Source organism: Mya arenaria, chromosome 14 (assembly GCF_026914265.1).
Source record: "Mya arenaria isolate MELC-2E11 chromosome 14, ASM2691426v1".
Lineage (NCBI taxonomy): Eukaryota > Metazoa > Mollusca > Bivalvia > Myida > Myidae > Mya > Mya arenaria.
The window spans coordinates 23,015,461-23,040,464 of NC_069135.1; the positions used below are offsets into that span (position 1 = coordinate 23,015,461).

The 25,004-nt window shown below is 34.9% G+C and overlaps 3 protein-coding genes across 4 annotated transcripts; 1 reads left to right on the forward strand and 2 right to left on the reverse strand.

Annotated features, from left to right (window-relative positions):
- Positions 1 to 871: 871 nt before the first annotated feature.
- LOC128215791 (uncharacterized) lies at positions 872 to 15,393 on the reverse strand. 2 transcript variants are annotated; one of them, XM_052922388.1, is made up of 6 exons: positions 15,350 to 15,393; positions 7,846 to 9,369; positions 7,388 to 7,521; positions 6,748 to 6,921; positions 5,395 to 5,580; positions 872 to 3,726 (listed from the first exon to the last, which is right to left on the reverse strand). In XM_052922388.1, the coding sequence occupies exons 1-6, from the start codon at positions 15,376 to 15,378 to the stop codon at positions 3,647 to 3,649; spliced, it is 2,127 nt and encodes a 708-aa protein (XP_052778348.1). In that variant the 5' UTR covers positions 15,379 to 15,393; the 3' UTR covers positions 872 to 3,646. The 2 variants fall into 2 exon arrangements, with proteins under 2 accessions (XP_052778348.1, XP_052778349.1); XM_052922389.1 differs by lacking the exon at positions 15,350 to 15,393 and adding an exon at positions 13,048 to 13,163.
- Positions 15,394 to 17,870: 2,477 nt separating this feature from the next.
- Positions 17,871 to 19,924, forward strand: LOC128215924 (putative nuclease HARBI1). The gene is made up of 4 exons (XM_052922526.1): positions 17,871 to 18,315; positions 18,862 to 18,997; positions 19,419 to 19,569; positions 19,736 to 19,924. Exons 1-4 carry the CDS (start codon positions 17,871 to 17,873, stop codon positions 19,922 to 19,924), a joined length of 921 nt encoding a protein of 306 aa, XP_052778486.1.
- Positions 19,925 to 20,061: 137 nt separating this feature from the next.
- LOC128218503 (uncharacterized) lies at positions 20,062 to 22,574 on the reverse strand. Its single transcript, XM_052926175.1, has 5 exons — positions 22,261 to 22,574; positions 21,890 to 22,022; positions 20,995 to 21,142; positions 20,697 to 20,784; positions 20,062 to 20,272 (listed from the first exon to the last, which is right to left on the reverse strand). Exons 1-5 carry the CDS (start codon positions 22,546 to 22,548, stop codon positions 20,171 to 20,173), a joined length of 759 nt encoding a protein of 252 aa, XP_052782135.1. The 5' UTR covers positions 22,549 to 22,574; the 3' UTR covers positions 20,062 to 20,170.
- Positions 22,575 to 25,004: the final 2,430 nt, after the last annotated feature.

Sequence of the window (25,004 nt, forward strand, 5' to 3'; positions counted from 1 at the left end):
ATACTATTCGAAATTCAACAGAAGGAAACAATGTTGAATTATAAATTTAACTAAAATTGACAATAACTGTACTATATTATTTATCAGTGGTTTATTCAAATTAAGGTCTTATTAACGTAAATAATAGTTCGATTAACGTCATGCTAAACGTTTTAATACAATACGTATTGAAAAAGAAAAGGTATATGGGTTAGATTATTTGATACTGCGCAAAAACGAAATCGGTAAGGTACCCTTTTCTTGATATCAGGCGATTTGTTATAAAACATTGAATACAATAGAGCAGTTTTTTCAAAAATTAAAGAAAGGTGCACTTTTTTTCAGCGAAACACGACGCCGTTTTTCCCGCGAAAAATGACGTTATAGACGAATTTAAAATACAAAACGTAAAACAAGAGAAAGAAAAATATATGTGCGTGAACGTTTTCACAAGACGTTCGGTAAACGAAGAATTGATGAAAATATCGGTTATTGTAGCTGGAACGCAAAAATATGACAGACGTCTCAAAATTGACGTCAGTGGTATATTTTGAAGAGTCGTAGTTTCAAAACTGTTCCGAGTATTGAAAATGTAAAAACAGTCCCTAACTGGGCATATATGCTCTTATATTCGTATACTAATTTTCAGACATTAACTCGAAAATTCGTTCATAGTCACGTTCCACCTTAAGCGGTCACAGTATTCCACTCTTTCAAAATTCGCATTTGATAGTAATACAGAATGCATCACCAAATACGTGTGTGAATTTGGTCTGCTGTACAGGCTAACCTCTTTTTTTCGAGTATCGTGCGTTAGCATTTCTAAATAACAATATATATTGTTATAAACGGAACATTTCTTTCAGTATATAAAACAAATAACATCTAGTAAGCTTATGATTTATTGTATTTACATGTCTAAATATAACACTGCAATACATCTTAGAAAAGGTAAATATAAACAGGAACTCTAACCATAGGACATAAAATACAAACATGTATTTATAAATGTCATATTTAGTAAAATGTGGCTTCGGTTATGGTCAGTGCAAATAAAAGTGGTTAAGCATTTGACATAAAAACTGTTTACAACATTGTATACACATACATATAGGATATGTCACGAGTTGTCATATATTTAAAATTCAATAAATGATTTGAGGGATTGATGTCATTATCGGGGTATGAACGAAGTGGGGCTGGTTTAAGTGTGTGTAGTCCGAAACTGCAGTTGGGCTAGTTTAAGTGTGTGCTTTGATGGGTACTTTATCCAGCCCAACTGCTTTCATTTCCCTGATAATGACATCAATCACGCAATTCATTAGTGATATTTACAACAGTAGTTCATTATTTCATTCAAGAATTGTTTAAAAAACACTTCAAGGAAACCTTACAGTAATTTTTATTAACAATTCTGTACATAGAACGTCCCGATAACAAGATATCATTTTTTTTCAATTTACATGTATACAATTATGCAATGATTTGCTATCCGAACATATCCAAAGATGTTGCGTTCATTGGAAAATATTCGCAATTGCAGAAAGGCAGTTCATTTAAGGAATGAAAGTTGAGGTGAAAATATTACAAAATATCCTCCGCGAGTCCTTCGTTAGGACTTATTGAATAACAACAGCTATTGTAAAACTAAATAGAATACAAACATCTTTTACACTGTTAAAAAAGTAACATCAAAGAAAATGTTAAAATAAATAACACAATGTTTTGACATCGGGCTACTGGTTTCTGAGAGATTTTCAAAATTGTCCGTGAAGACATATACTTTAGTGAAAAGTAGCCCAAACCCCTGGCGGCCATTCATTTTACCAAACAACAAGGGATGAAGACATTCGATATATGGTAACCTAAGGAACATTTCTGTGCAATTATTTAAAAAACGGGCCAGCATATTCTGAGAAGACGATTTATTCATTTAGGTTGCAATGGCAACAAGAGTTCTGCATGGAAACACTTTTATTGAAGGAATCTGGAAGAGAATCACCAAAGGAACATTGCTGTGAAGTTTGGTTGAAATTGTCGCAGTGGTTTAGGAGGAGAAGTTGTTTGAAGGAAAATGATGACAGCGGACGACGACGGACGACGGACAATTACCTTATCATAATAGCTCACGCTGAGCTGTTTATGCTCAAGTAAGCTAAATATGTATCATTTTGTAATAGATATTCATTATCATTTTCAACATTTGTAACACCACTTAGTTAAAATCAATGTATCCAATGTTTGCCATGAAAGGCAGTGTCAAAGAAATAACATGTTACAGATCTGATACGGGAATAGGCAGTCTAGCAGCTGCTTGTAGAATTGTTTTTTGTCGTTTACAGTACAATTTGTACAAAAAAAACAATCAAACAAAAACAATGCAGATAATTAGTTGCTGACCGGAAAATTAATAGATCAGTCGGTATTGTGCAAAACTTAATAGGCATGTTTAAAATAATATAATTAAATTGTAAAACATAAACCAATTCCACATTATTTCTTTATTTCTTGAGGAGTCTGTATTGGATATCAGTTGATATGACTCGTCGCGAAACAAGACGCAATATCAGTCAGAGATGGTGTAACATTTTCTTTGTCTATAGATAATGCCTAAGCGTCCAGAATGTAAGTAATAACACACAATTAACCGGCAAATATTTTCATTTGCTTTGAAGAGCTAGGAAGCACAAGCACTTCTGCGAAAAGCAGTGTTTTCAAGAACTACAACATTTTATTCTATTTGTATAGTTTAAATTTTCAACACGCAGTTCAGCTGATCCAATGCTATATAAACTCACCATCTCCGACTTTGGTCTTTCATCAGACAAAGAACTACTCTAATAATATACACTACTAAGTGGACCTATTTTTAGTACATGTATTACTTCGAAAACGTTCGCAAACATCGGAAAAACAACAATAAATGAGTTTCTAAAATATGTCTGTATCATCTACATTAATTATTATATATCTTTTCTCCGACAACACACGTATGATATCCGTATCAGCGATAATTAAAGTAGAGATCGGCGTATCGGAAACGTTTTATCCTTGATCTACGTCATTTCCGGTCAGGGGGCAACCCTTTTGCGCAATTTGGCGATTAATTGAAAGGGTGTTTATACAAAATGAGCGCAAAGACGGAGCTTCTTATAGGCCACCGCCTACACTTTCTTTCCGAAAAGTAAAAAAAAAATGCCAAAATATAAATTAAGGTTCTGGGTCCATATTACAGAAGCATCTTACGAAATTTTTAACTTAAGTGTCAAGTTTGGAGTTGATATATTTCTTTGAAAAGCTAATCTTAAAAATGGAGTTTTCATCTTTGAAAACTTAAATGTCCATATTTACTTAAATGTCCATACATGTACTTCAATTACAAAATATGCACTAAGCATAACACTTTCTTCCAGTGAAATGAATCTGATAAGGAAATTGTTGAATTAAAGGAAAAGGTAAAATATAAACTTTAGATGCTTCTATAATTTGGCCCCGGAAGTAGTATTTAAGGAAATTGATGTAATTAAAGGTATGAAATATACGGCGCGAAAAACGCACCATAAACTTAAAACATATTCCAGGTGGCATACATCCAATCCACATCGAAATCGGCCTATACAGCATTTTAAGCTCAACTACGCCGCCTCCTGACTTCGCGGAAAATGATTTAGACGATCAACAAGAAGCAAAGAACTCCGAGAAATATCATAACGCCTTCAGGACGTCCAGGGAGTGATGAACTCGTTGCTGAAATAAACGTTACATCATTCTATAATCATGAAATAAAACAAAAATCCGTCTGACAAAAGAAAAAGAAAGCATTATGTGACCGCTACTTTTTGTCTCTAAAGCTGCACTCTCACAGGCTGGCAATATCTTTGAAAATTGTGAAGGGATTGGTATATAAACTCAGATATAGATATATGCAATGAAAGAACATACAGTGCACACGAGCTATAATCATGCATGCATATTTGTTAGTTACCTCCCTTTTTCCTGATCCTTTTCAAAAGTGTGTATTTCTCCGAGCCATATCTTGGGAAATACTAAATATATTAAAATGAAAATGAAATCAAAGGAAGTTACTTTAAATACCATAGCCCCGTCCTGCTATGTTTTTAGTTATCTCCCCTAAACTTCCCCTGTCTGATGGTTTTGAAAGTCGGAGTTTTTCCCCACCATAACTTGGATATTTGTGATTTTCAATTGCTACTTTTTATTCTGTTTCTATAAATTCACTTTGATTGAATTTGTCAAGCCCGCCCATATCCTTCTGTTATGTTTTTCGAACTTGTGTATAATAATGCTACAACCATTTGCATTCAACCAGCTTAGGGTCTTATGTTATGCTTCAAACGGCAAGAGAATTATTTCATTGCCCATTGACGTTTTAAAACACTCCGCCATTAAATTACAAAAACAGTTTTTTGCAACATGCAATAATGATGAAAATGTGCACTTTAAACAGTTATGGTTATTTTTTCTTGTGAAGTTTCTTTAATTTTTGAATCTCTTTATTTTCGTTATCGCATATTATCTAGAATTATATAATTCGTATTTGTATGTGCGCGATTCCACAAACGGGGGCTAAAGCGGGGCGTTTAATAAGAATTGGCGAAATTAGTTAAAGCAATCTGAGCATTTCAATTACAAAATTACTAATCAAGGTCGATGCATGGCTTTCATCGAAGTAAAAGGTGAAGGTTACACTCGCTTCTACCAAAACAGCTCACCGTAAAAATGCTTACAATATGAAAAGATACTGCTCCATAAAGTTTCAGACTTTTTCGATTTTGATTTCTGTTTTATTATCTATGATATTGTTTAACTATTTCCTAAGACTTATTGCTTTTAATCATTTATTTTTAAATATTTGTATGTAATCGTCAATGCATACATGTTAAACATATATCAACAGACATATGACAAAAGGGAATAAATGGATTGGGCTTCAAGTTACAACAACATTCGTTTGAGCCAAAAAAGAAATTTGCAAGCCCCTGAACGTCTTTTCGTAATCAATAAAACCCTAAGTGATGCGGTAGAATATAACTTTGATTAAGTGCATTTATACTTTTAAATTTAAAAACCTGTCACATTTTAGCAAAATGAAGTTATAACCGAAACGACGTCATTGAAAAGGAGTACGTTTTCGTTCCTTTTAACAGAGAAATAAATTCAATAAATTCACTGTTTAAACTAAGTTGATTAGAATTAATCCACGTTTTTCATTTAACAGCCGAAAAATAAATACGTATATGCACCTTTGTACGAAAATACCTCACACATTCACGTGTTCTGATTTTCATAAAGGAATCGACAACATTAGCAGCATATATCAATACAACAAGCGCTTCTCAAACTTGTGCCCGTTTGAAAAATCGCCCGCTTACTGTAAGAATAAGTATATCTCACCATCATCCGATATTCCATCGTTAAGGAAGTTGCCACATCTCGGAAATCCTACAGGTGTTGCTGGATGCGACCCTGGTCCGGAATTGATAACCATGGCCATTCCATTAGTGTTGTGGAGGTCGATGTGACAATGGAGGAACCACATACCAGGGTTGTTTGTTACTATGCGGACAACAACGTAACCGCCTAAAGAAAAGGTAAAATTAATGGCGTTTATTATGCAATAATGAATATTTTTAGCGTTCGTGAGGGCGCAGTCCGAAGTTCATATCATTATTATCATAAAATAAATACGCCTTCCCGGAGATCCGTTTGTTTCGAGAGGCTAAGCCTTGAAAGTTATTGGATGTTTAAGCTTTAAGACTGTCTGTTTCTGATTCTGCTTAACAAAAACTGCATTAATCTTCCACGGCAAACATTTAAGGTTTTTGTAATGTACCAATGCTACGTGCACAAGCTGTCGTTAAGAAATAGATGCAATATCCTCATAATGATTTAGCTAAAATAAGTCCAAAAAGGGTTTATTTTGACTAAAACAGTGTTTCAATTTCCTATTTTCACTTTGTAAACAATCTTTTAGCTTATACATTCAGTAAACATTTAGTTAAGGCCTCAAAAACATAAAAAATATATTAAAACCCGAGAGGAGCTTACATGGCGGGCATCCGGGTAGGTGTTATTATATAACGATAACAGTGATATCGTCCTACTTACCAGGTCGAAATATCCTTCGAAAATACAAAAATACCCCAAATATCCGCCATTTTGTACCGAAGTAAACATGTCCCTCACTAAATATTCCACAGAAATAATTTACTTCGAGTACCCCTTTATATTATCATGTTAAGTAGATTATCTGTAGACCATTACATTTTACACCGCTAATGATTTGGAATATTGGCAGTGCATGGTTGACCTACTGCGAATAGCATTCGCATGTCTAATAACAACACCCAAAATCTTCCTTAAGCTGCAGATGTTATACATTCGACAATTGATATCATGTGAATTCAGACCGATAAAAGTCTTTTCTGAATGAAATGCATGTGCCTGAAATTTACATTATGTGCTCAATCAATGGCAAACACACAATTAGAATTTATTTAATTGCTTTTCACTTTTCCACAAAGGAAATAAGTATTAAAGAAATCAGATGAATATTACTGATTAATTTGTTTCTCTTGAACCAAATATTAAAACTATTTTAACAAGGCAGCCACATTTTTAATTTAACACAATGAGTACCTGACAGACTTTTCCACTAACCGAAATTCACGACAAACTCAATCTGAATAAGCATAATCCATCAAATATGCTCTTATTGTATCGGTGAAAATATAGCAATTATCTTACCGGTCGGCACGACAATGGTATCCTTTTGGGGAGGATCGTTACTAAGGCCAGGAATGTTTCCACCTATCCAAGAAGAATCGGTCCATCGCATATCCGTGCAAAAATTGTTCAGATCTGTACACATGATGTCTGTAGTGTCGTTTATGAGACGCCCGTTCGTTTCATCGTATGCACCTGTAGAGAACACATTTTTTTATTGTTCGTTGCTAATGACCATTTTGCTGAATAGGTTGAAATATCGACTCAATTACTTTAAAGGAAGAAGGCATATTATGATGCACTCCAAGAAGTGTATGATGGACATTAATTTTACGATTTCCTATAAAGTATAGTGATTTGTCAGTTAAATATAAAATTGAAATTTGAGTTTGATATTTAAGCCCTCTTTCTTCCAAATCAAATTTAGGCTCGCACATATCTTTTCAGGCATATTACGAAAAGAAAACAAATGTTTGTTTCAGTGTAAGATCGTTGTATATTACACCTCTACGCCACTCGTGAAATATACTATGATCTTACACTTAAACAATAAATTATCCTCTATTAAACCTTGAGATATGAGAGTCAGTTAATCAATCACATGGCAAAACTAACGATAGCAGCTTTTTGTTAATCTGTAGATAAATCAAAAGGTGCTTACCGAACCCCATTTTCATTACAAAGAAAGTGTGGCCATGCAAATGAACAGGATGGGACCAACCCGATCCAGTGCCAAGGTTAGTAAAGATCAGCTGAATGACCTTGTCCTTTGGTAGGTCAACAATATATGTGCACCTAGAAAAATAAATATGTATGTGTCAATTGCTGATTTATTAACTTAAATACTATTAATTTTGTGAATACATGTTTTAATCAGTTGTCTTTAGGAAAAAAAACAAATCTAGTTGTATCAGTCAGTTAAGTTTAGTTGTTATTTAACCGAAAAAAAAATGGAATGCTTGAAAATTACATTTTTAATTATGAGATGGTCATTTGGAAATTTTAGACGGAGGTTATAAATTATTGCGAACATTATTTAAAGCTCACACTCTGTTATAATCTCTATAGTATATATGTAATACTATTTGTGAATGAAATTCCAAGTACTATGAAACTTACTTGCAAATGTCATTGGTACAGTCGTTTTCACCGCATTTTGTCTTCAGTGAACCAGGCTGTGTTAAAACTGGTGATACAGGGGACACAAATTCGCGACCATTTACTGACCCTGGTGTATAGCTCTTCCCGGGAAAACCAAAGTTGAAGAAGTATTCTTCGTCAATGTTCATAATAATAGAAGAATCTCTGTTTGGCTCTGTGTTGGTTACGTTGTTAAAGTTTAGACAGTTTTGAAAATTTGTACCCGGACTTCCGTATGGGCAATTAAAAACAGCGCATTTTGCACCAACACTGCACACCTCCGTCTGGTCGTTCTCGGGGTTATCGTTGCGTGCTCCTTCATAATCCTCAATTTCAATTGCTGCTTCAGCCGCATGGTAGCTATTGTGACTATCACGAGTTTCAATAGTTTCTGCAATCAACAGGTATTCTTTTTTAGAAGCACTGCTAAAACTAAACGTGAAATCGTACCGTTCACCCGGATGTACAATTATTGACTGAACTTCTATTGGCTTAAGGTTATAGCAGTCTGATGTCCTGAGTGAAAGAGTTTGTCCTTGTATGAACACTCTCATTGGATATAGTGTTTGAGCGCCAATAATTCTGTACCTAAACTTTTGTCCTTTTCGAACAATAAACCTTTCAAGGGGCGCTCCGTTGTGTGAATATTTTGTCGGCCAATACCTTCCTTTACCATTTACAAGACCAGAGTGAAATGCAAACCTGCTAAATTCAGCATTGTCTACTGAAAACGTTGGAGGGAGCACGTTTCCTACGCTGTCAAACTGTTCGGTTATCATTCGTTGATACGCTGTTTCCGAATCCATGTCATGATTCCAGTCTTGCAGAGTTATGATTATATCTCCAAAGAATTGATCAGCGCTTTGGGGTTTTCTTATGACAATAGGTCCATACAGGCCCATGCTTCTCTGGTCTCCTATATGAGCGTGATAATAACTTGTTCCAGGAGGGCTTGCTCTGATCTTGTACACAAAAGTTTGTCCGGGAAGAATGGGGCATTGGGAGACGAAAGCTACTCCGTCCATCGATGGCCGTCCGACTTGATGGAGACCGTGGAAATGAATCGTTACACTGTCCGTATGAAATCGGTTGACAACAGTTAACTCTATTTCTTGATTCTCATACGCATCAATCAGCGGGCCAGGAAACTTTCCGTTGATTCCAATAACTAGTCTTGAACCTTCTCCGTCTGCTGTAATTACTCGTTTAGCCTGACTGGAATTCAGGATGTAATTGTTGGCCTTTAAACGCAGTTGTCCTCCGTACGGTTCAACAAGGTATGTCTTACCATCCTCCTTATATATCATGGTCAAAAGATGTTCAATTTCAAACTTGCAGCGACAAGGGTTAGCATTGTAGTCACAAATACAATCAATGCCGCGAACTGGGGCTGGTAAGATAACGGGGCGTTCGTCAACTTGTGCTTTGCAAAAGGGTAATGCTGCTGTTATTATTAGCAGAATCCCTAACTGTGTTGGATTCATCCTTCTTTTCTCCAAATACCTTTAAAAGAATGTAAACATGCAGCTATGTTATTTTTGCGTCATGGCGATAACTGTACAATTTGTCTTTAGACCCGATTTTTATTTTTTCAAAACTTCAAATTGAGGTCTTAGCGCACGATGTAACTCGTTCTACTTCTATAGTTTGAGTTCCGACCGTCTTGCCCATTCACATTCTGACAAATCTGGTGGTGAGTGGACAAAGGATTGTTATCCGTTACGTTGTTTTTTAAAAGGGTATATAAAAACGTATAAAATATGTATTAGTTTAAAGATATATCAAGGGCCTTACTACATTATATGTTCAATAAATTAGATTAATGACGTTTGAAGTTATTATCTCTTTTCAAAACAAAAAAACACTATTTATACCGAAAAAAATGATAAGAGGGTGACATTTCTGTGAAAATATTTTGTAATAAGGCCAGTGGTTTCTGAAGCGAATATTTTCAAAGTTTTCCGTACAGACAAATCGTGAAAACTAGGCATGCGGCCGTGGTTTATTTTAATCACCATTGGATGAATGAATTTGACAGAGGGTCACTTAAGAAACATTTCTGTGAAATAATTTTTAATCGATCCAATAGTTCTGAAGAGAGAATTTAAAACGTTTTCCATAAAGACAATTGTGAAAAGTAGCCAGTCTTTGCGGCAATGGTTTTTATATGAATCTACATGTGGAGAAGAAAGTTGACAGAGCAAAGGACATTTCTGTGATTATTTTAAAATCGGTCACGCGATTCTGAGAAGGAAAATTTTCACAGTATTCCATATAGAGACATTTTATGTGCCCCGCCCCCTGGCGACCATATTTTTTACGAAACTTCATGGGGTAAAGCAATTTGATACCAGCGTACACAAATAACATTTCTGTGAAATCATTTTGAAATCGGGGCAGTGGTTTCGGAGAAGAGGTTATTCAAAGTTTTTATTTCGGTTGCCATAGCAACTAGAGTTCTATATGGAACCAGTTTTATTGAAGGAATCTGGATGAGGACCACCCAAGGAACATTCTTGTGAATTTTGGTTGAAATCGTCGCAGTGGTTTAGTGGGAGAATTTGTTATAAGGTAAATGCTTAAGAAGTACGGACGACGATGGACAATCACCCGTTCACAATAGACTAAAACACACTTCGTTTTGGGGTGAATTTTAAGCGTTTAACATATGTTCGACTGACATAAGTTGCATATTTGAATGTCAACAAAGAAAAGAAGAGGAATGTGTGATGATGATAACGCGACAGTACGATGATGATAACGCGACAGTACGAGTGCGATAACGCGACAGTACGATGATGATAACGCGATAGTAAGATGATACTAACGGATAGTACGATACTACGATAACGAACACGCGATATCTTGAGACTACGATGGTGAAAACCCGACAGTACAATGGTGAAAACACGATAGTATCTAGCGCATTTTATTTCATGCATACCGGTGAAAGAGTGAAAAATATTAGTGATCGATAACTTGATCATTTCACTCTGGCTCGAGTGAAATGATAACTCTTGCTCATTCCACTCTGTACAGACAACTCGGGACTATTTTTCCATCTTTTAGAAGATTTGCTTCCATTGACTTTGAAAAATACATATATGTCACAAGTACATGTTTGTTGTCGTCTGTAGTGCAGTAATATATACACATTGACCGAATCCTATTTAATTGTGAAAATCAAATTATACAATAGTTTTAATAAAACAAACATGTTTTGCGATTGATTATAACTATTAAAAAAGAACAAGCTTACCAATTTATATATGAACTATTTCATGGAACATACGGTTACAATTAATTCGATTGGTAGGTATCGGTTAAATATTTACTTGGCCACATGTGCTAGTAATAAGGTTGATAGATCATTTCTTCCTACAAACTCTTACCGCGTACATGTATGCACAAGCATTTTGAATTTGACCAATTTCCAGTTTACATTCATCAGTTCAACAATTCATTTTTCTTTTTAAAAACTTTCAAAGTCTGCGCTGCATCCCTCTCAAAAGCATCTTCGGGCACATCCTCGACATTTCCTCTGGGGTCTTCGTAAACACACGTGAACGTGACATTCAAGTTTAATAGATATGAAACTAATTCGCTGTCTCAACAACAAAACATCCTTCGGCTGCATTGAGCATAAATTCACCCCGAAAAATACCGTAAGATCAAGAGTCTGAGAGCGACGATGACTAGATATACATTACGAAAAACACTAAACACAGACTTCCGTTGCTTTTACGAATACACTCTTGTATAAGTCCATCATTGCTAATTTAAATCTGATGAAATTGTTTTTGAATGTACAAAAATGTCACATGCTCAAGTTTCATTGAATTGTATTTTTACGCGATACATTTTTTTTCCGAAATGCACTTATATTTGTTATCAAATGCATAATTTAAACTATTATTCACAATATGCCCGTAAATTCTCAGATGCTTATTTACTACCACAGCGTGTATATAAATCGTTTTCACAGAAAGTAAATTTCTGAAATAACGAACTCGTATGACCGGCGACCAGTCAATACAAAAACAGAGAGAATAACTTTTTTTAATTTCCTGTTTTAAACATTAGGCTTATTCGTTTTATATGACGTTTTGGAAGTTTTACACGCATCAAAATGGTTATTGACGACAATTTTTAAGTAAAGTTAAATAAGAGTTGATTTCATTAACAAATCTTTTTTTTCATAATTAAAATGTATTCGTATACACTTCCCCATTGACAATTGCGAACATGTATCCCTACAGACGCGGCCTCCAGACAATGAAGTAAATGCGATACCTCCAAAGAGTGAATTAAACCCATTGAATGGCATGTTGACTTTGTTATATCTAATATTGTATCTTAGACGCAGTGCTATAGATAGATTTTCTGAAAATCAAGATTGGTTTAACAAGGCAAATTAACGAATGCTCGTAAATCGGCACAATGTCCGTGCTGCCGTTGTTTAAATGGGTATTTTTACTTATATAATTATTCTTGCGTCTCGTTAGTCTCGTAGTCAAATATAATAAGTCATGAACAAGTAATACTTGGCAATAATTATTTATGTTTTCGAAAAACAAAAAAAACAAAGTTTAAATTATTTTCATACAAGTTTTATTTAAACTATGAAGTGGTTTTATCGATCAGCAATACAATCCTCATATTCACACAAGTCAATGTTTTAAAAAATAAGCTAACATACAACTTAAATATAAAGAATTAAGGCTATGGATCTGTTATTGACAATCATTGTCTGAGTAAAGGCATAGCGGGTATTAGCATTGGTCAAATGGTCGCGAGTGTCCAAGCAGAGTGCAATATTTAAAAATGAAGTAAAGAAATGACGTCTTAGCGCCGAGCCATCATGCAAAACATTAGTTTATACAGAAGTAGTAAAGCAATGATGACATTATAATTACTTAACAAAGAGACAATATCATAGAATTTGACTCATGTCTTTGTTATTGTGTTTGTATTGCCAAATATGAAGAAATATACATAAGAAGAAAATGCAGTTCGTTGCTGTATAGATACACCCGCGTTGTATAATGATATTGATGGAAACTTAAATATCGTACAGTTTAAAAAAGAAGACATTTTGTTAAATACTACAAACTTAACGTTTTACATCTACAAACTGTTAAAACCCAAAGGTTTAAGATGAAACTAAAAAAGAGCACATACCGGTTAGTCCAACGAGCTAAATTTCAAATATATTTTAACGTGTGTCTGCAAGTTGAAGACGAAAGGGAATGTGTGCAACTTTTGTGCAAGCAGCGTTGCACGCCCGATTGGTTTACCCGGAGAAATGCACCCGGGTTGCGCGTTGTTAAGTAAATAAAAGGGCAGTTTGTAAATAAACTCTAAAGGGCCAGAATACAGGTTCAACTTGATGATTTTTACTTTATTTTTTGCATTATCATGTTTTACTTATTTGAATTTAATGATAAAACCCCCATGTCTTTTATCAGACCATGAGTGAGAAAGACATGGACCGGACACGTACTATTAGCAGTAAAGCTTACATAGCAAAACATACATAGTTCCCCGAAGCATGCTGTGACCTTGCCATTGAAGACTGAGACATGGGTCTTGTATGCAACACGTCTTCATGCTATAGTGGTCACTCCTGCCATACAATTCTGAAATCCGACCATCAATTGATTGTTAAGATTCGGACACGAACTGACATCAATTACGTTTATAAAGCAAAGCATAGTAAGTTCAGAGCATTGCTGTTACCTTGACCTTGAACGTACGGACACGGGTCTTGTACGTGACATATCCTCATGATATGGTGGTCACTCTGGACAAGTTATTTAAATTCCAACATAATACATGTATAACAAAGGCAATGAACCGGACAAGAATTGTTGTCAGTTAGGCTTATATAGAAAAAAAAAATTGATACAGAACTACTGTGACCTTGACATTGAAGCTAGGGACACGGGTCTTGTGCGCGACACGTCATGGTATGTCGTTGATTTCTGCTTAATATTTTAAGATCCGACCATGAATAAGAAAGATATGGACCGGACAAAAATGGGACGGACGGACACACCGACCGACGGACGGACGACGTGTCTGATTCCTATATAGCCCAAACATTACTTTGTAAAGCAGGGGTAAAATAATTATACATTCACATTAGAACATAGTCTTTTGCATCAATCTACAATATGTTCCTTTAACCGTTCCATTTTGAATTTTCAAATCATTGAATGGAGTTGATTACAAACAATGACAGCCGATATGCAAAACCCTGAATTCCATTCTATAACCTCCTATAGAAATCAATAATTTCAAAACCATTTTGAACCATGTTTATTATAGAAGTCTCATAAACTTTTTTTGTAAGTTTTTTACAATCAATTAAATCGATGTTAACGCGTCGGTTCTCCAAAGCTGAATGCCTTTGCATTTATATGCGCAAGAAACATTCGTGCTTGTAAACGCCACCTGGCGGTTAATACATTATAACAAAGGGAAAATAATTTACATCTTATTGTTATTCTTATAATTTGGTATGGATTTTTTCATGTCTTTGAATACATCTCATTAACTTTATCATAATTTATTAGAAATTGATAGATTGTTATCTATATTATGCAAACCGTTCAAACCCAATCATGCACAAAAAGTAAGTCAATACCCATAAGATTGACGAATGTTTCGGTGTGTTTAAGAGTTGAGTAAGCTTACGAAGACGAGCCTTTTTGCACTCAAACAGATGTTCTTCAACTATGGAATCATTATTGAGATTGAAAAGGATTCATTTTACCGAAATATAAATGTACTAAATGCTTTGTACGCGAAATGTTATTGGGATTTTGTTCAAATTGAATTAACGTTGAAACCCTACTAATTCACCTCAAAAAGAGAGTGAGTTTAAGTTTAAAGGTTTTGATTTTCTTTCTCCTCGCCTCGAGGGCTAAGTGCAATACAGATTTATATAAAAAAAAGTTGCACCAAACACTCGATTTGTTATAGTTTTAATTTTTTTTTATCAGGTTTATAGTTTATTTTTACGGTTGTCACCATTATGCGAAATGATGCAGCTGCATATTAACTATCTTTCAAAGGTATTTTGGCACAAGTTAACGAATGCACCGTTATTTTACCAGCCCCATTTCGCCACATTGATTTTATTTGTGACTACAATGCTAACCTGATATATTTTTTTTCAAAACTATAACATATTTAGACAAAATTTGCTAATTCAAGACAAAAAATAAAAAAAGTTGGAAACACGGTAAATCTGTGAAAGTGCAGCTTTTAAAATTAAGAAGAAATAAAATGAGAGTGAAAATATTTTCTTTACAGATACATGGGCATGATTTAATGATATCGATGGAAACAGCAAATAAAGTGATGAATTAAAATTTTCTATAGAAGTCTAACTTATATAATTTAGTTTCAGTTTGTTCATCTGCAAACTGTTAAAACCCAAAACGACTTAGATAAAACAAGAAAATGGAACACCTACCGAGAAATCCAACGAGGTAAATTCCTCATATAATTATGTTAACAGGTGCTTGCAAGAGTTTGGATGCTAGTTTTAGACAAAACTTTGCAACAGAACAAAGGCGGCAACCTCCGTGCAAACAGTTCTGTACACCCGACTGGTTACGTCCTTGAAAATAGGCTTCCGGGTTACTGTTGTCGATATAATATACTAGCCCATTAAGTCGTAAATAGTGCGGTTTATGAATTAATAAACCTTAACTTTAACGCGAGTTTTAGGCATGCCATCGTTATAAGATAACATGCTGATACCTGATAAGAATATAAAATAATATATCATTAAATTGGAATCGCCTATAGTTTACATTTATGTACAATAAATATCCAAGGTTTTTTTACAGAAATCCGAAATGGAATGGCTTGTTTTTCAATCTACTTGTATACGACAATCAATTTTCCAAGTTTCTTATATATATATATATTCCACTCATAAGACCCTTTCATTTAATACCAACGTAATATAAGGTCACCAGGCATCCAAAACTCACAAAAATGTGGAACAAAGCTAATTGTAAAATGCGATCGCGTTTTTGACAAGTTGATTAACAATAGTGAGTTTGAAAATCAACTGAGGAACTAAAGTCCTCACAACTACCTTAATGCATTTCTTTTTGTATATATGCACGTGCATGGTGATCTCGAGGTAGTCTTAGTCTTAGGTCATAGGTCAAAAGTAATAAGCTACATGTGTTGGCGATTGTCATAACAATGAGTTATTGCATTTCCCTGAATTTAAAGATCAACCGCCCCCCCCCCCCACACACCCGTGATTTTGATTTCAAATATAACCGTCTAATCACTACGATATACGCACTTGGCCATACATTTGTCAACGAAATCTTAAGCAGATTAGTTAAAATATCGTTTTATAGTGCTTTTTGACAATATAGTACATATTTTTCATATGTTCTTCAGGTTTTAGGCCAATGAGATGTATTGTGAAACAATGTTTCATTTTTAAAACATGCATTTGCTTCAGTTATCACATGAAATAAAAATGCATTCATGTTACAAATAACCATTCTATTAGCATTTTCTATACCACAACCACGGCTATTTGTGTTTTGCTATTATCAATGAATACTAATGTAAAATTAGAAGATAAGGTGCAAAGCACATCAGTGTTACTATTGCAATGTGAGCAAAGGCTTAACATAAATACAATAGTGAATGGTTACAGCGATACTAACAAACGAGTGGTAACATAATTCTATATTTTGTTTTAAATCTTGGTCTATTCTTGCCATTTCACCGTTTAACTTTAAGAATAATCCGAATGCGGCATCAGCAGCTAGTGCAATTTGAAGGTCGGGCTTTAAAAGATGGGCCAACTGTTTTAATTCACCAAAGTTTCTCTTTGGAATAGAAGACATGTCCTTGCAACATTTAAAATTAAGCTATTTTATCGTTTTTAAAATCACAAACCATTCAGCTTCAAAACCTATTGATATGAAAGGTAGTCTGAGGAAGTATTACCATGCTTTTATTCACGGACATGTGTTATTAAAACGATAACGCACGTAAAAATGAGTCAGCGAATTGGTGTAATTTGCCTGATTCGGCTGATTCGCTGAAAAATGGCCGAGGTTTGTCGTAATGCATGCGCAGCTTGACTGCAATGTGCATTATTTCTCTTACTTATTTCCGTCATGTCCTATTTTAAATGTATGCACGTGTTTTTATGTGATAAAATACTTTGATGTTTCAACAATTATTTTAATGACTATACGTAACTTTTCCATGTTTGTTGTTTTGATGTTGATTCTGTTTTTTCATGCTTCAAGATGATGCAAATGTGTATCGGAAATTATTATAATATTGCTTCTTTGTGTCCATGTTTCATTGTACCTTGTTACTTACCTTGATGCCCAAATGGGCCTTGGTCTTGTATACAACTGAAATCACTAGCGAAACCAGAATTCTTTCTTGGGTGATTACTTCCCTCACCCCCACCCATGACAACCCTTTAAATGCGCAAGTCAATATTGTAGCCCCATAAGTTACGCTACATCTAACGTCAAATACAGGTTTTTCCCCTGGGAATTGAGATTTGGGTATCTTATATATACTGATGTTGTTCATTTCCATAGCACAAGTAAACATGTAGTTGGTGTAAATGTTTTTATTTCGTACCCATTCGAAAGTATACAATATTGTGTCGGGAAGATATGTGTTTGCAACCTTCCGTGTTTTTGTAACTCAACCTGGGGCCGGTTGCTCAAAACCTCTGTTAGGCTTAACGGACCGTTAAACAACTAACGGTCCGTTAAATTTCAACATGGCGTCAATTTTCTGTTGCTCAAAGAAATGTTAAGTTTTAACGATGGAGTTAACGGTGGAACTGACCGTTAAAGTTAATTGAGATAAGAACCTCGATTAAAGTTAACGGCAGCTTTACCATGGTAGGTGTATTTTTACCAAATGTAAGGAAACAACGTCAGTATAGACATACTCCTCATGTTCAGCATATTGATGTTGTGGAAATGCACGAGAGGTATCGTTTCACAAATGATGGCGTAGCATTTTTGGAGGATATCTTGAAGGATGACATAAAAAGAGACACTCACCGGAACAGAGCCCTCAGTGTGCGACAGATGGTTCTTATAACCCTTCGGTACCTCGCCACAGGGGCTTTTTTCAATGTTGTAGGAGACAGCATGGGTTACCACAAATCAACAGTTTCTCGTGTGGTAACCCACGTGACAGATATTATTTGCAAAATAATGAAACGATTCATTGTATGGCCTTCCGGCGAAGAGAAGAATAGAGTGAAGAGCGGATTTTTCACATCGGCAGGCTTCCCTCACGTAGTGGGGTGCGTTGACGGGACACACATCCGTATCCAGGCCCCTTCTGTTGATGAGCCAGCTTTTGTCAACCGAAAAGGCTATCATAGTATCAACATGCAGGCAGTTTGCGATCATGAAGGTAAAAAATGATTGAAATTTCACCATAAACATTCTAAAGATCCTTTTCTTGTAAACGCTTTATCAAATAATTTTTTTCAACTCGTCTCAGACCGAAAAGGTCATAAAATCTGAAATTCACCCCGATTATCGATCAATAATGGGCATATTCTGTTTGGTCAGAATGTGACAATTATCATAGAAAGTTTTACAAATGGTCCCCTAAATGTTTTTCATTTAACTTAATACGGTTTACCACTCTAACCTAACCATACGCAGGGATGGCTCCAGGATTTGATGATTGAGGGGTTTTAGTTGGGACATACAGCTCTTAGTGCTCCTTCTCTCCCCCGACATCGACACAAATAAACTTTACATTTGTGATTGTACATTAAAAAACATTAAGGAACCGTCCCTGATGATATGGGCTGGAGGCCTTCATGCAATAAATGTTTGAACTGAATTGATGATAAAAAATGCGAATGTTGTTTATAATCATGTCATAAAATTGTAAGACTGAACGTGCTGTTAAGCTAATTGGTAAATAACTAAATAATTATTTTCCCAGGATTGTTCACAAGTGTCAAAACCAGTTGGCCGGGCTCGTGCCATGATGCACACGTGTTCAGGACATCAGGGCTGTGCAACAGGCTACAACGAGACAATCAATGTCTGGAAGATGGGGTGCTTCTTGGAGATAGTGGGTAAGTAGCATATACAAAGCATGATGTCATCAGATGAAATTCGTAGCTGAACCGTGGTCTAGTTGTTAATTTTAAACACTTCACTTTCAATCAAGGGGTCGCATGTTTTTATTCCCTGTCGCATCAATAAACGTACTAATCGTCTCGCTGGAGAGACGTTAAATGGGGGTCAGTGCTATACACTGATGAACGTTAAAGAACCAGGGTAGCTCAAACCAGGGTTACATTCTGTCTGTGCACAGCATGCTCCAAAAATCGAAATGACTAATATTCTTAAGGGAGCAATCGCTGAATGAGCAAGGCCCGAGGGCGAGTATAAACAATCTTACACACACCCGTATGATTACAAGATTGTAACATCGGGACGTTGTTGTTTTTTTGTCAATTTTATTATTGATATTGTTTTTATTCCCCGCCACAGGTATCCTTTACGGCCATTCCTCATGACGCCGTTTATGAACGCTGACACTCCTGCCAAGGAGAGGTACCAGCTAGCCCATACTAGAACCCGGCTTTGCATAGAAAGGGCCTTTGGTAGGCTCAAGCGGCGCTTCCACGTGCTGCACAGTGAGGTACTTTCTTGCATATGTTTTTTGAATACTCGGACTAAGTTTATTCAGTCTATAGTTTAAGTGCATAAAGTGACTGCTTTCATTTTTAACTTTACTGTTCGCCTTTATGATATGTAATGATATTAAAAACTTTGCTATGATTACTATTTATTTATTTTTATTTCAGATCAGACTAAGTCCAGACAAGGCCTGTCGCATAGCTACAGCCTGTGCAATTCTACATAATGTAGCAGTAATGTTTAATATGCCAGAGGTAGATGATGTAGATGTCATACAAAACATTGATAATAATGTGCAGGATGATGTTGGTACTGGAACAGCGACACGGGATTTAATTGTTAACAGTTACTTTTAATCAACATCATCATCATCATCATCATCATCATCATCATCATGCTCACATCATCATGTTCAGATAATCATCATCATCATCATCATCATCATGTTCACATCATCAAGTTTACATCATCATCATCATCATCATCATCATCATCATCATCATCATGCTGTAATAAAGAATAGCTTTAACTGTTCGTTTTGTTCGTTTTCATTTTTACATATATCATTTATCTATTTACAATACAATACAATTAAATTTAATTTAATTCAAAAATTGGCTTTTTATGAAAGAGTCAACGTCCTCGTTGTCCATACGCCTCTCATATTTCTCTAGTACCCGTTGCTGTGTCTCAACCAGCTTTTGCTGAAAAAGATTAATATTACTAATTAATTTAATCATAATAATAAGAATGATAATAATAACATTAATTATAATTATGATAATAATAATAATAATAATAATAATAATAATAATAATAATAATAATGATAATAATGCTACTGATACTGATACTACTAATATTACTTTACCTACTGCTACTGCTGATGATGGTACTACTCCTGCTGCTGTTACTGCTCCTGATGCTACTACTTCTACTAATGCTACTGCTGCTACTGCTGCTGTTTTTGCTACTACTACGACTACTACTACTGCTACCACTAGTACTATAACTAGTACTACTACACTTCCAGTTCTAATTCTATTACTTTCAATAATAATAATTAGCTGCAACAATCACGAAAACAATAAAAATAATAGGAAATTGATTTTATAAATGATGTTTATACCTTCTTCTCTAACAATGCCACCTGAGATTTGAAGAAACGAATTTGCCACTCGGCAACCTCCTCGCTTAGGGGTTTCTTCCGCTTTGGTCTTCAAACATAAAATCAGAGAATGCAATTATCAATACAAGGTTAAGTTAAAACTGTTACACGGATATCCTAGAAGCTGCCGTAAAAGTGGTTCGTATACGCATTCCATATCAACACAAAAGCCGGTTTACACTTTGACAGTTACACGTAAGTAAATATATTATTTTGTATAGAGAACAAATAACCATATTACTGAAAATGATAAACTGACACAGAAGCTCTCCCTGCAAACTTTGCCCGTAAGCTCGAGGTGCAGGGGTCCTGTTTCACTTTAGTTGGGCATGTTGGCTCGAAATCAGAGGGCTCCTCTCCCTCCTGTGGGACCACTGATGGGATGTTAGCAATATAGCTCAAACCATCTGCAATTAACAAGCATAAGTTGACGTTTATTTCAAGATAAAGGAACAACACAACAACATTGTATATTGAAGAAATCATATAACTTATTTCATAATAAGTTTCTAACAATCTGTATTAAATAACAAAGAATTAAAGTACGTTTTGACTTCTTTCAAAATTTACCAACAAGAAAGACAGAAAAGTCACTTGACAGTTAATGACTATCGATTTATCATGCCATTAACATGCTTTTGAAAGTCGACTAAATGTATAATATATATACGCTTGTAACTAAGTTGTATGTATATAACGATTGTACATGACAAAATCTAGTTTCCAATTAAATTAAGTAACAATGTAAATGAATTCCAATTAATATTGTGTCACTTTGCAACAGCTCGTAAAGGGAGGTCACTGCGTCGCAATTCAATTCTTGGTATAGTTTTCTTTGCGATATTTATACTTGGGAGTAAAATGCTTGATCTTGCCATGTGATCGTGTTTCTATAAAACTGACAAAAAATGGTGATTACTGTGGATGTTTCGACAAGTGAATGGAATAACAGGTACGTGTTAATGTTTATGTTTATGTTTAAGCAGCTTTGAAGAGTAAAATTTCTCTTATTTGTCAATGCTTTTCAGTAATAATATATTTCTATTAATAGCAACATGATGTACGTTTATTTTTAGAACATCGGGTTTTCCATATAGCAGTATTTATTTAGTAATCGTACATTATTCAAACACATACACTGCAAAAGTTCAAACCATTTTCGTCAGTGTCCGTCCCTCCTGTTATGCCGCTGAAGCTTGCATTGCCATGAACAGAGACAATCCTCTGTGATTGCTCCGATGCAACCTTTAGACTTGCCAAGCCCCTACCACTCTCGCGTCTCTGCAGCTTTTCATTGTAATTTTTAAGAAAGTTTTATTATTCCATGACCAATAACTTTACTTACAGTTTAGTAACAAAAATTTCTAATGATTTTGTGTGCTGTGAAAAGCTTCAAATGAAAACAACATAACAAACCAGTGAAATTATCAACATCACAATATCTTATTTTTTTAAAGATGACATTTGGTATTATTTATTATTTTGCAGTATTCTATATATCTAAGAATTAAACAAATATTTTCACCTTGTCACCTCTTCCTTTGCAATTCTTTTTATATTCTGCCATTTGTTTGATACTTCTTCTGCAGATCTTATGGCAAAGCCCAAAGAGGAAATTATTCCAGCAATTCGGTGCCATTCTTCTTTTTTTCTGATTTGTAACCTTGTTACTAAAGCTAGAGCTAAGTAGCTCTTTAGTTTCTTCTACACTCATAAGTTCCTCTAACATCAAAACTTCATTTTTATTAAAGTTTGTTTTTCTCTTCTTTTTTGCAGAAGACAAGTCAGCCATCTTGGAAGGAGAATGATGCATTATGGGACAGGAAGTAGAAATTTAACAGCCTGTTAAGGATTTAACACTGGCGTTATGGACTTAACGCTGACGTAATTTAACGGCAGCGTTAAGTCTCTTTAAGCAACAGGATTTTAACGGAGCGTTATCTTACGCTCAGTTAAGGATTTAACGGACTATTAAGGTAACGTAGCGTTATATTTAACAGAGGTTTTGAGCAACCGGCCCCAGGTTGGTAAAAGGTGAAAAAAGTGTACGGTTATTTAAATATTTATAGTTCCTTCCATGAAGTTTTAGTGTATTCAATGACAAAAATGAAACCAAAGAACCCCAATGGCATCGACTTTGCTATTGATTTTATTTAACGTTGTTAACAGACCTATTGTAAAGTAGTTCCGGTAAGTGCGCATATATAGACAAAACAGAATGTAGTGTGCTTAAAATTGCTTCAAATGGTATAAGTATTCTAGTATGCATGTACGCTGACATTGACCATTATAAACATATATGTTGTTGACGAAGCACATTGTACAAGTCGAAATGAACTGTCTGTCCGTCTGTCTGTCTGTCCGTATGTCTGTCTGTGTTTCACCACAAACGCGTGTTATTCCAACAAGAGACAACATTACCGCCACCACCCCACTTCGTATCGATTGGACAATTTGAATTGTTTTACGCAAGTTACTTATCAAATTAACATGTCGACTGTTTGTTTAATAAACGTCTAGGTGTAGCGTAGACAACAAGCTGACAATAGTGTTGGCTAAGTCAATGGATACTAGTTTTTACCAAGTTTGGTGACTGTCGGTTTCGTTTGTAAATGTACATTGTTTTGCTGAAGCTGAATAGATTAAACAAATGCATGTACTCGAATTTTTCTTTGCTATCATAAACCTGAAACATGGTCGCTGTGCATAACCGTAGGCTATTATTCGGTTCTAAACGGTGCAGAACTTAGTTTAAACATATTTATTGAGGAAAATAACACAAGACAACATATATACATCAATGAAAAACAAAGAATTTGATCGAAAGCATAGCTTATATAGATCATTTTCGTATGCATGTATACTTTACGAATCAGAAAAAGGTTGTCGCACAAAATATCATTTATTATATTTACCAAGAAGATGAATATGTCTAAAATAAATGTAGAAGAATAATGCTATTATGAAATTTAAGTATTGTAATAAATCAAACATAGAGCAAGTTGTAAGTTGAGCGGTACTACAAATGAATATTGCTATAGTAAAATGTAAATATTTTAGCAAGTCAAACAAAGAACTTGTACACAAAGGCATTAGTATCTTACAAAAAGTTAACATTTTTTTTGTATGCAATACTCATTAATATTCCATGAGCGCAGTAAATCGGTGGATCATTTTTCACGTGGAGAGACGCATATTATCAGCGTTATAAAGTACGGACGGAGCCATTTTTGCCCACTGCACATATTCTTGATATCCCCATTTATTTTGATTCCCTTCAGGTTAATTTTTGTAACATACAAAGCGAATTCACTTCAAAACTTAAGCCAAAATGTGTAAAAAATGCTTTCCGAAAATCACAGGTACATTGATTTCTATTTCTACATTTAGTCTTACACAGGCAGCAAGTGTTTCTTAGAGTAGTGCCCATGTAACCAGCGGTAGGAGGCGGAAATGGCAGGCCTGTTTATATAAATATTTAAATTTGGCGGCGGCTAAATGCTAATATATTTTTTATAAAACTTATCCTAGCCCGAGTGACGTATGAAATAAACCCCTCCTACGCCCGCTACTGAAGACTGTTCGAAAGTATAGTCACACACAGTATATTTAAGCGTGGCAGATTTTAGTGATGGTGCTTTTGCTGTTTTGTTTGTCCAGCTCATGTGGTATCTTTGTTGCGTTCTAAAAAGTATGGTGTATCTACACCCGGTGGTCAAGGTTAACTTTTTGGTTAGGGTGGAAGTTGTTTTGAATCGGTGTGTTTATACTAAGACGTAAAAGTAAAATTATTAACGCGGCGTTAGTATTGAATAGGTTTCAAATTTGTACCATGGAGGGTCACGTGATCAAAATAGCCCAGCCACATTATTATTGCAAAATAAAACTATAAAATATGTTTGATAAAAAAAGAAATATCAAGATATAAATAAACGTGTGTCTTAAACCGTTATTACATTTTTTTTTTGATATATTAAATGGGTATTAAATTACCTTTCCCAAAACCCGTTAGGTTATCGTGTTTATCAATTTGCTTACGAACCGAAGGACCCGATTCATCAAATTTTAGACGAAAAGGTTTCGGATGACGTTTTGCTGATTTGAAATATTCGGATTTTTAATAAATGAGTTAACTTGTAAAATCAATGACAATTTCTCACACATAACAGTATTAATTATATATCATGTTTGAACTGTACGGAACGCAACCATTACAGAGGACCGACTTATCGATCACACGATAACTAGTTAGCCAATCAAATCGCAAAC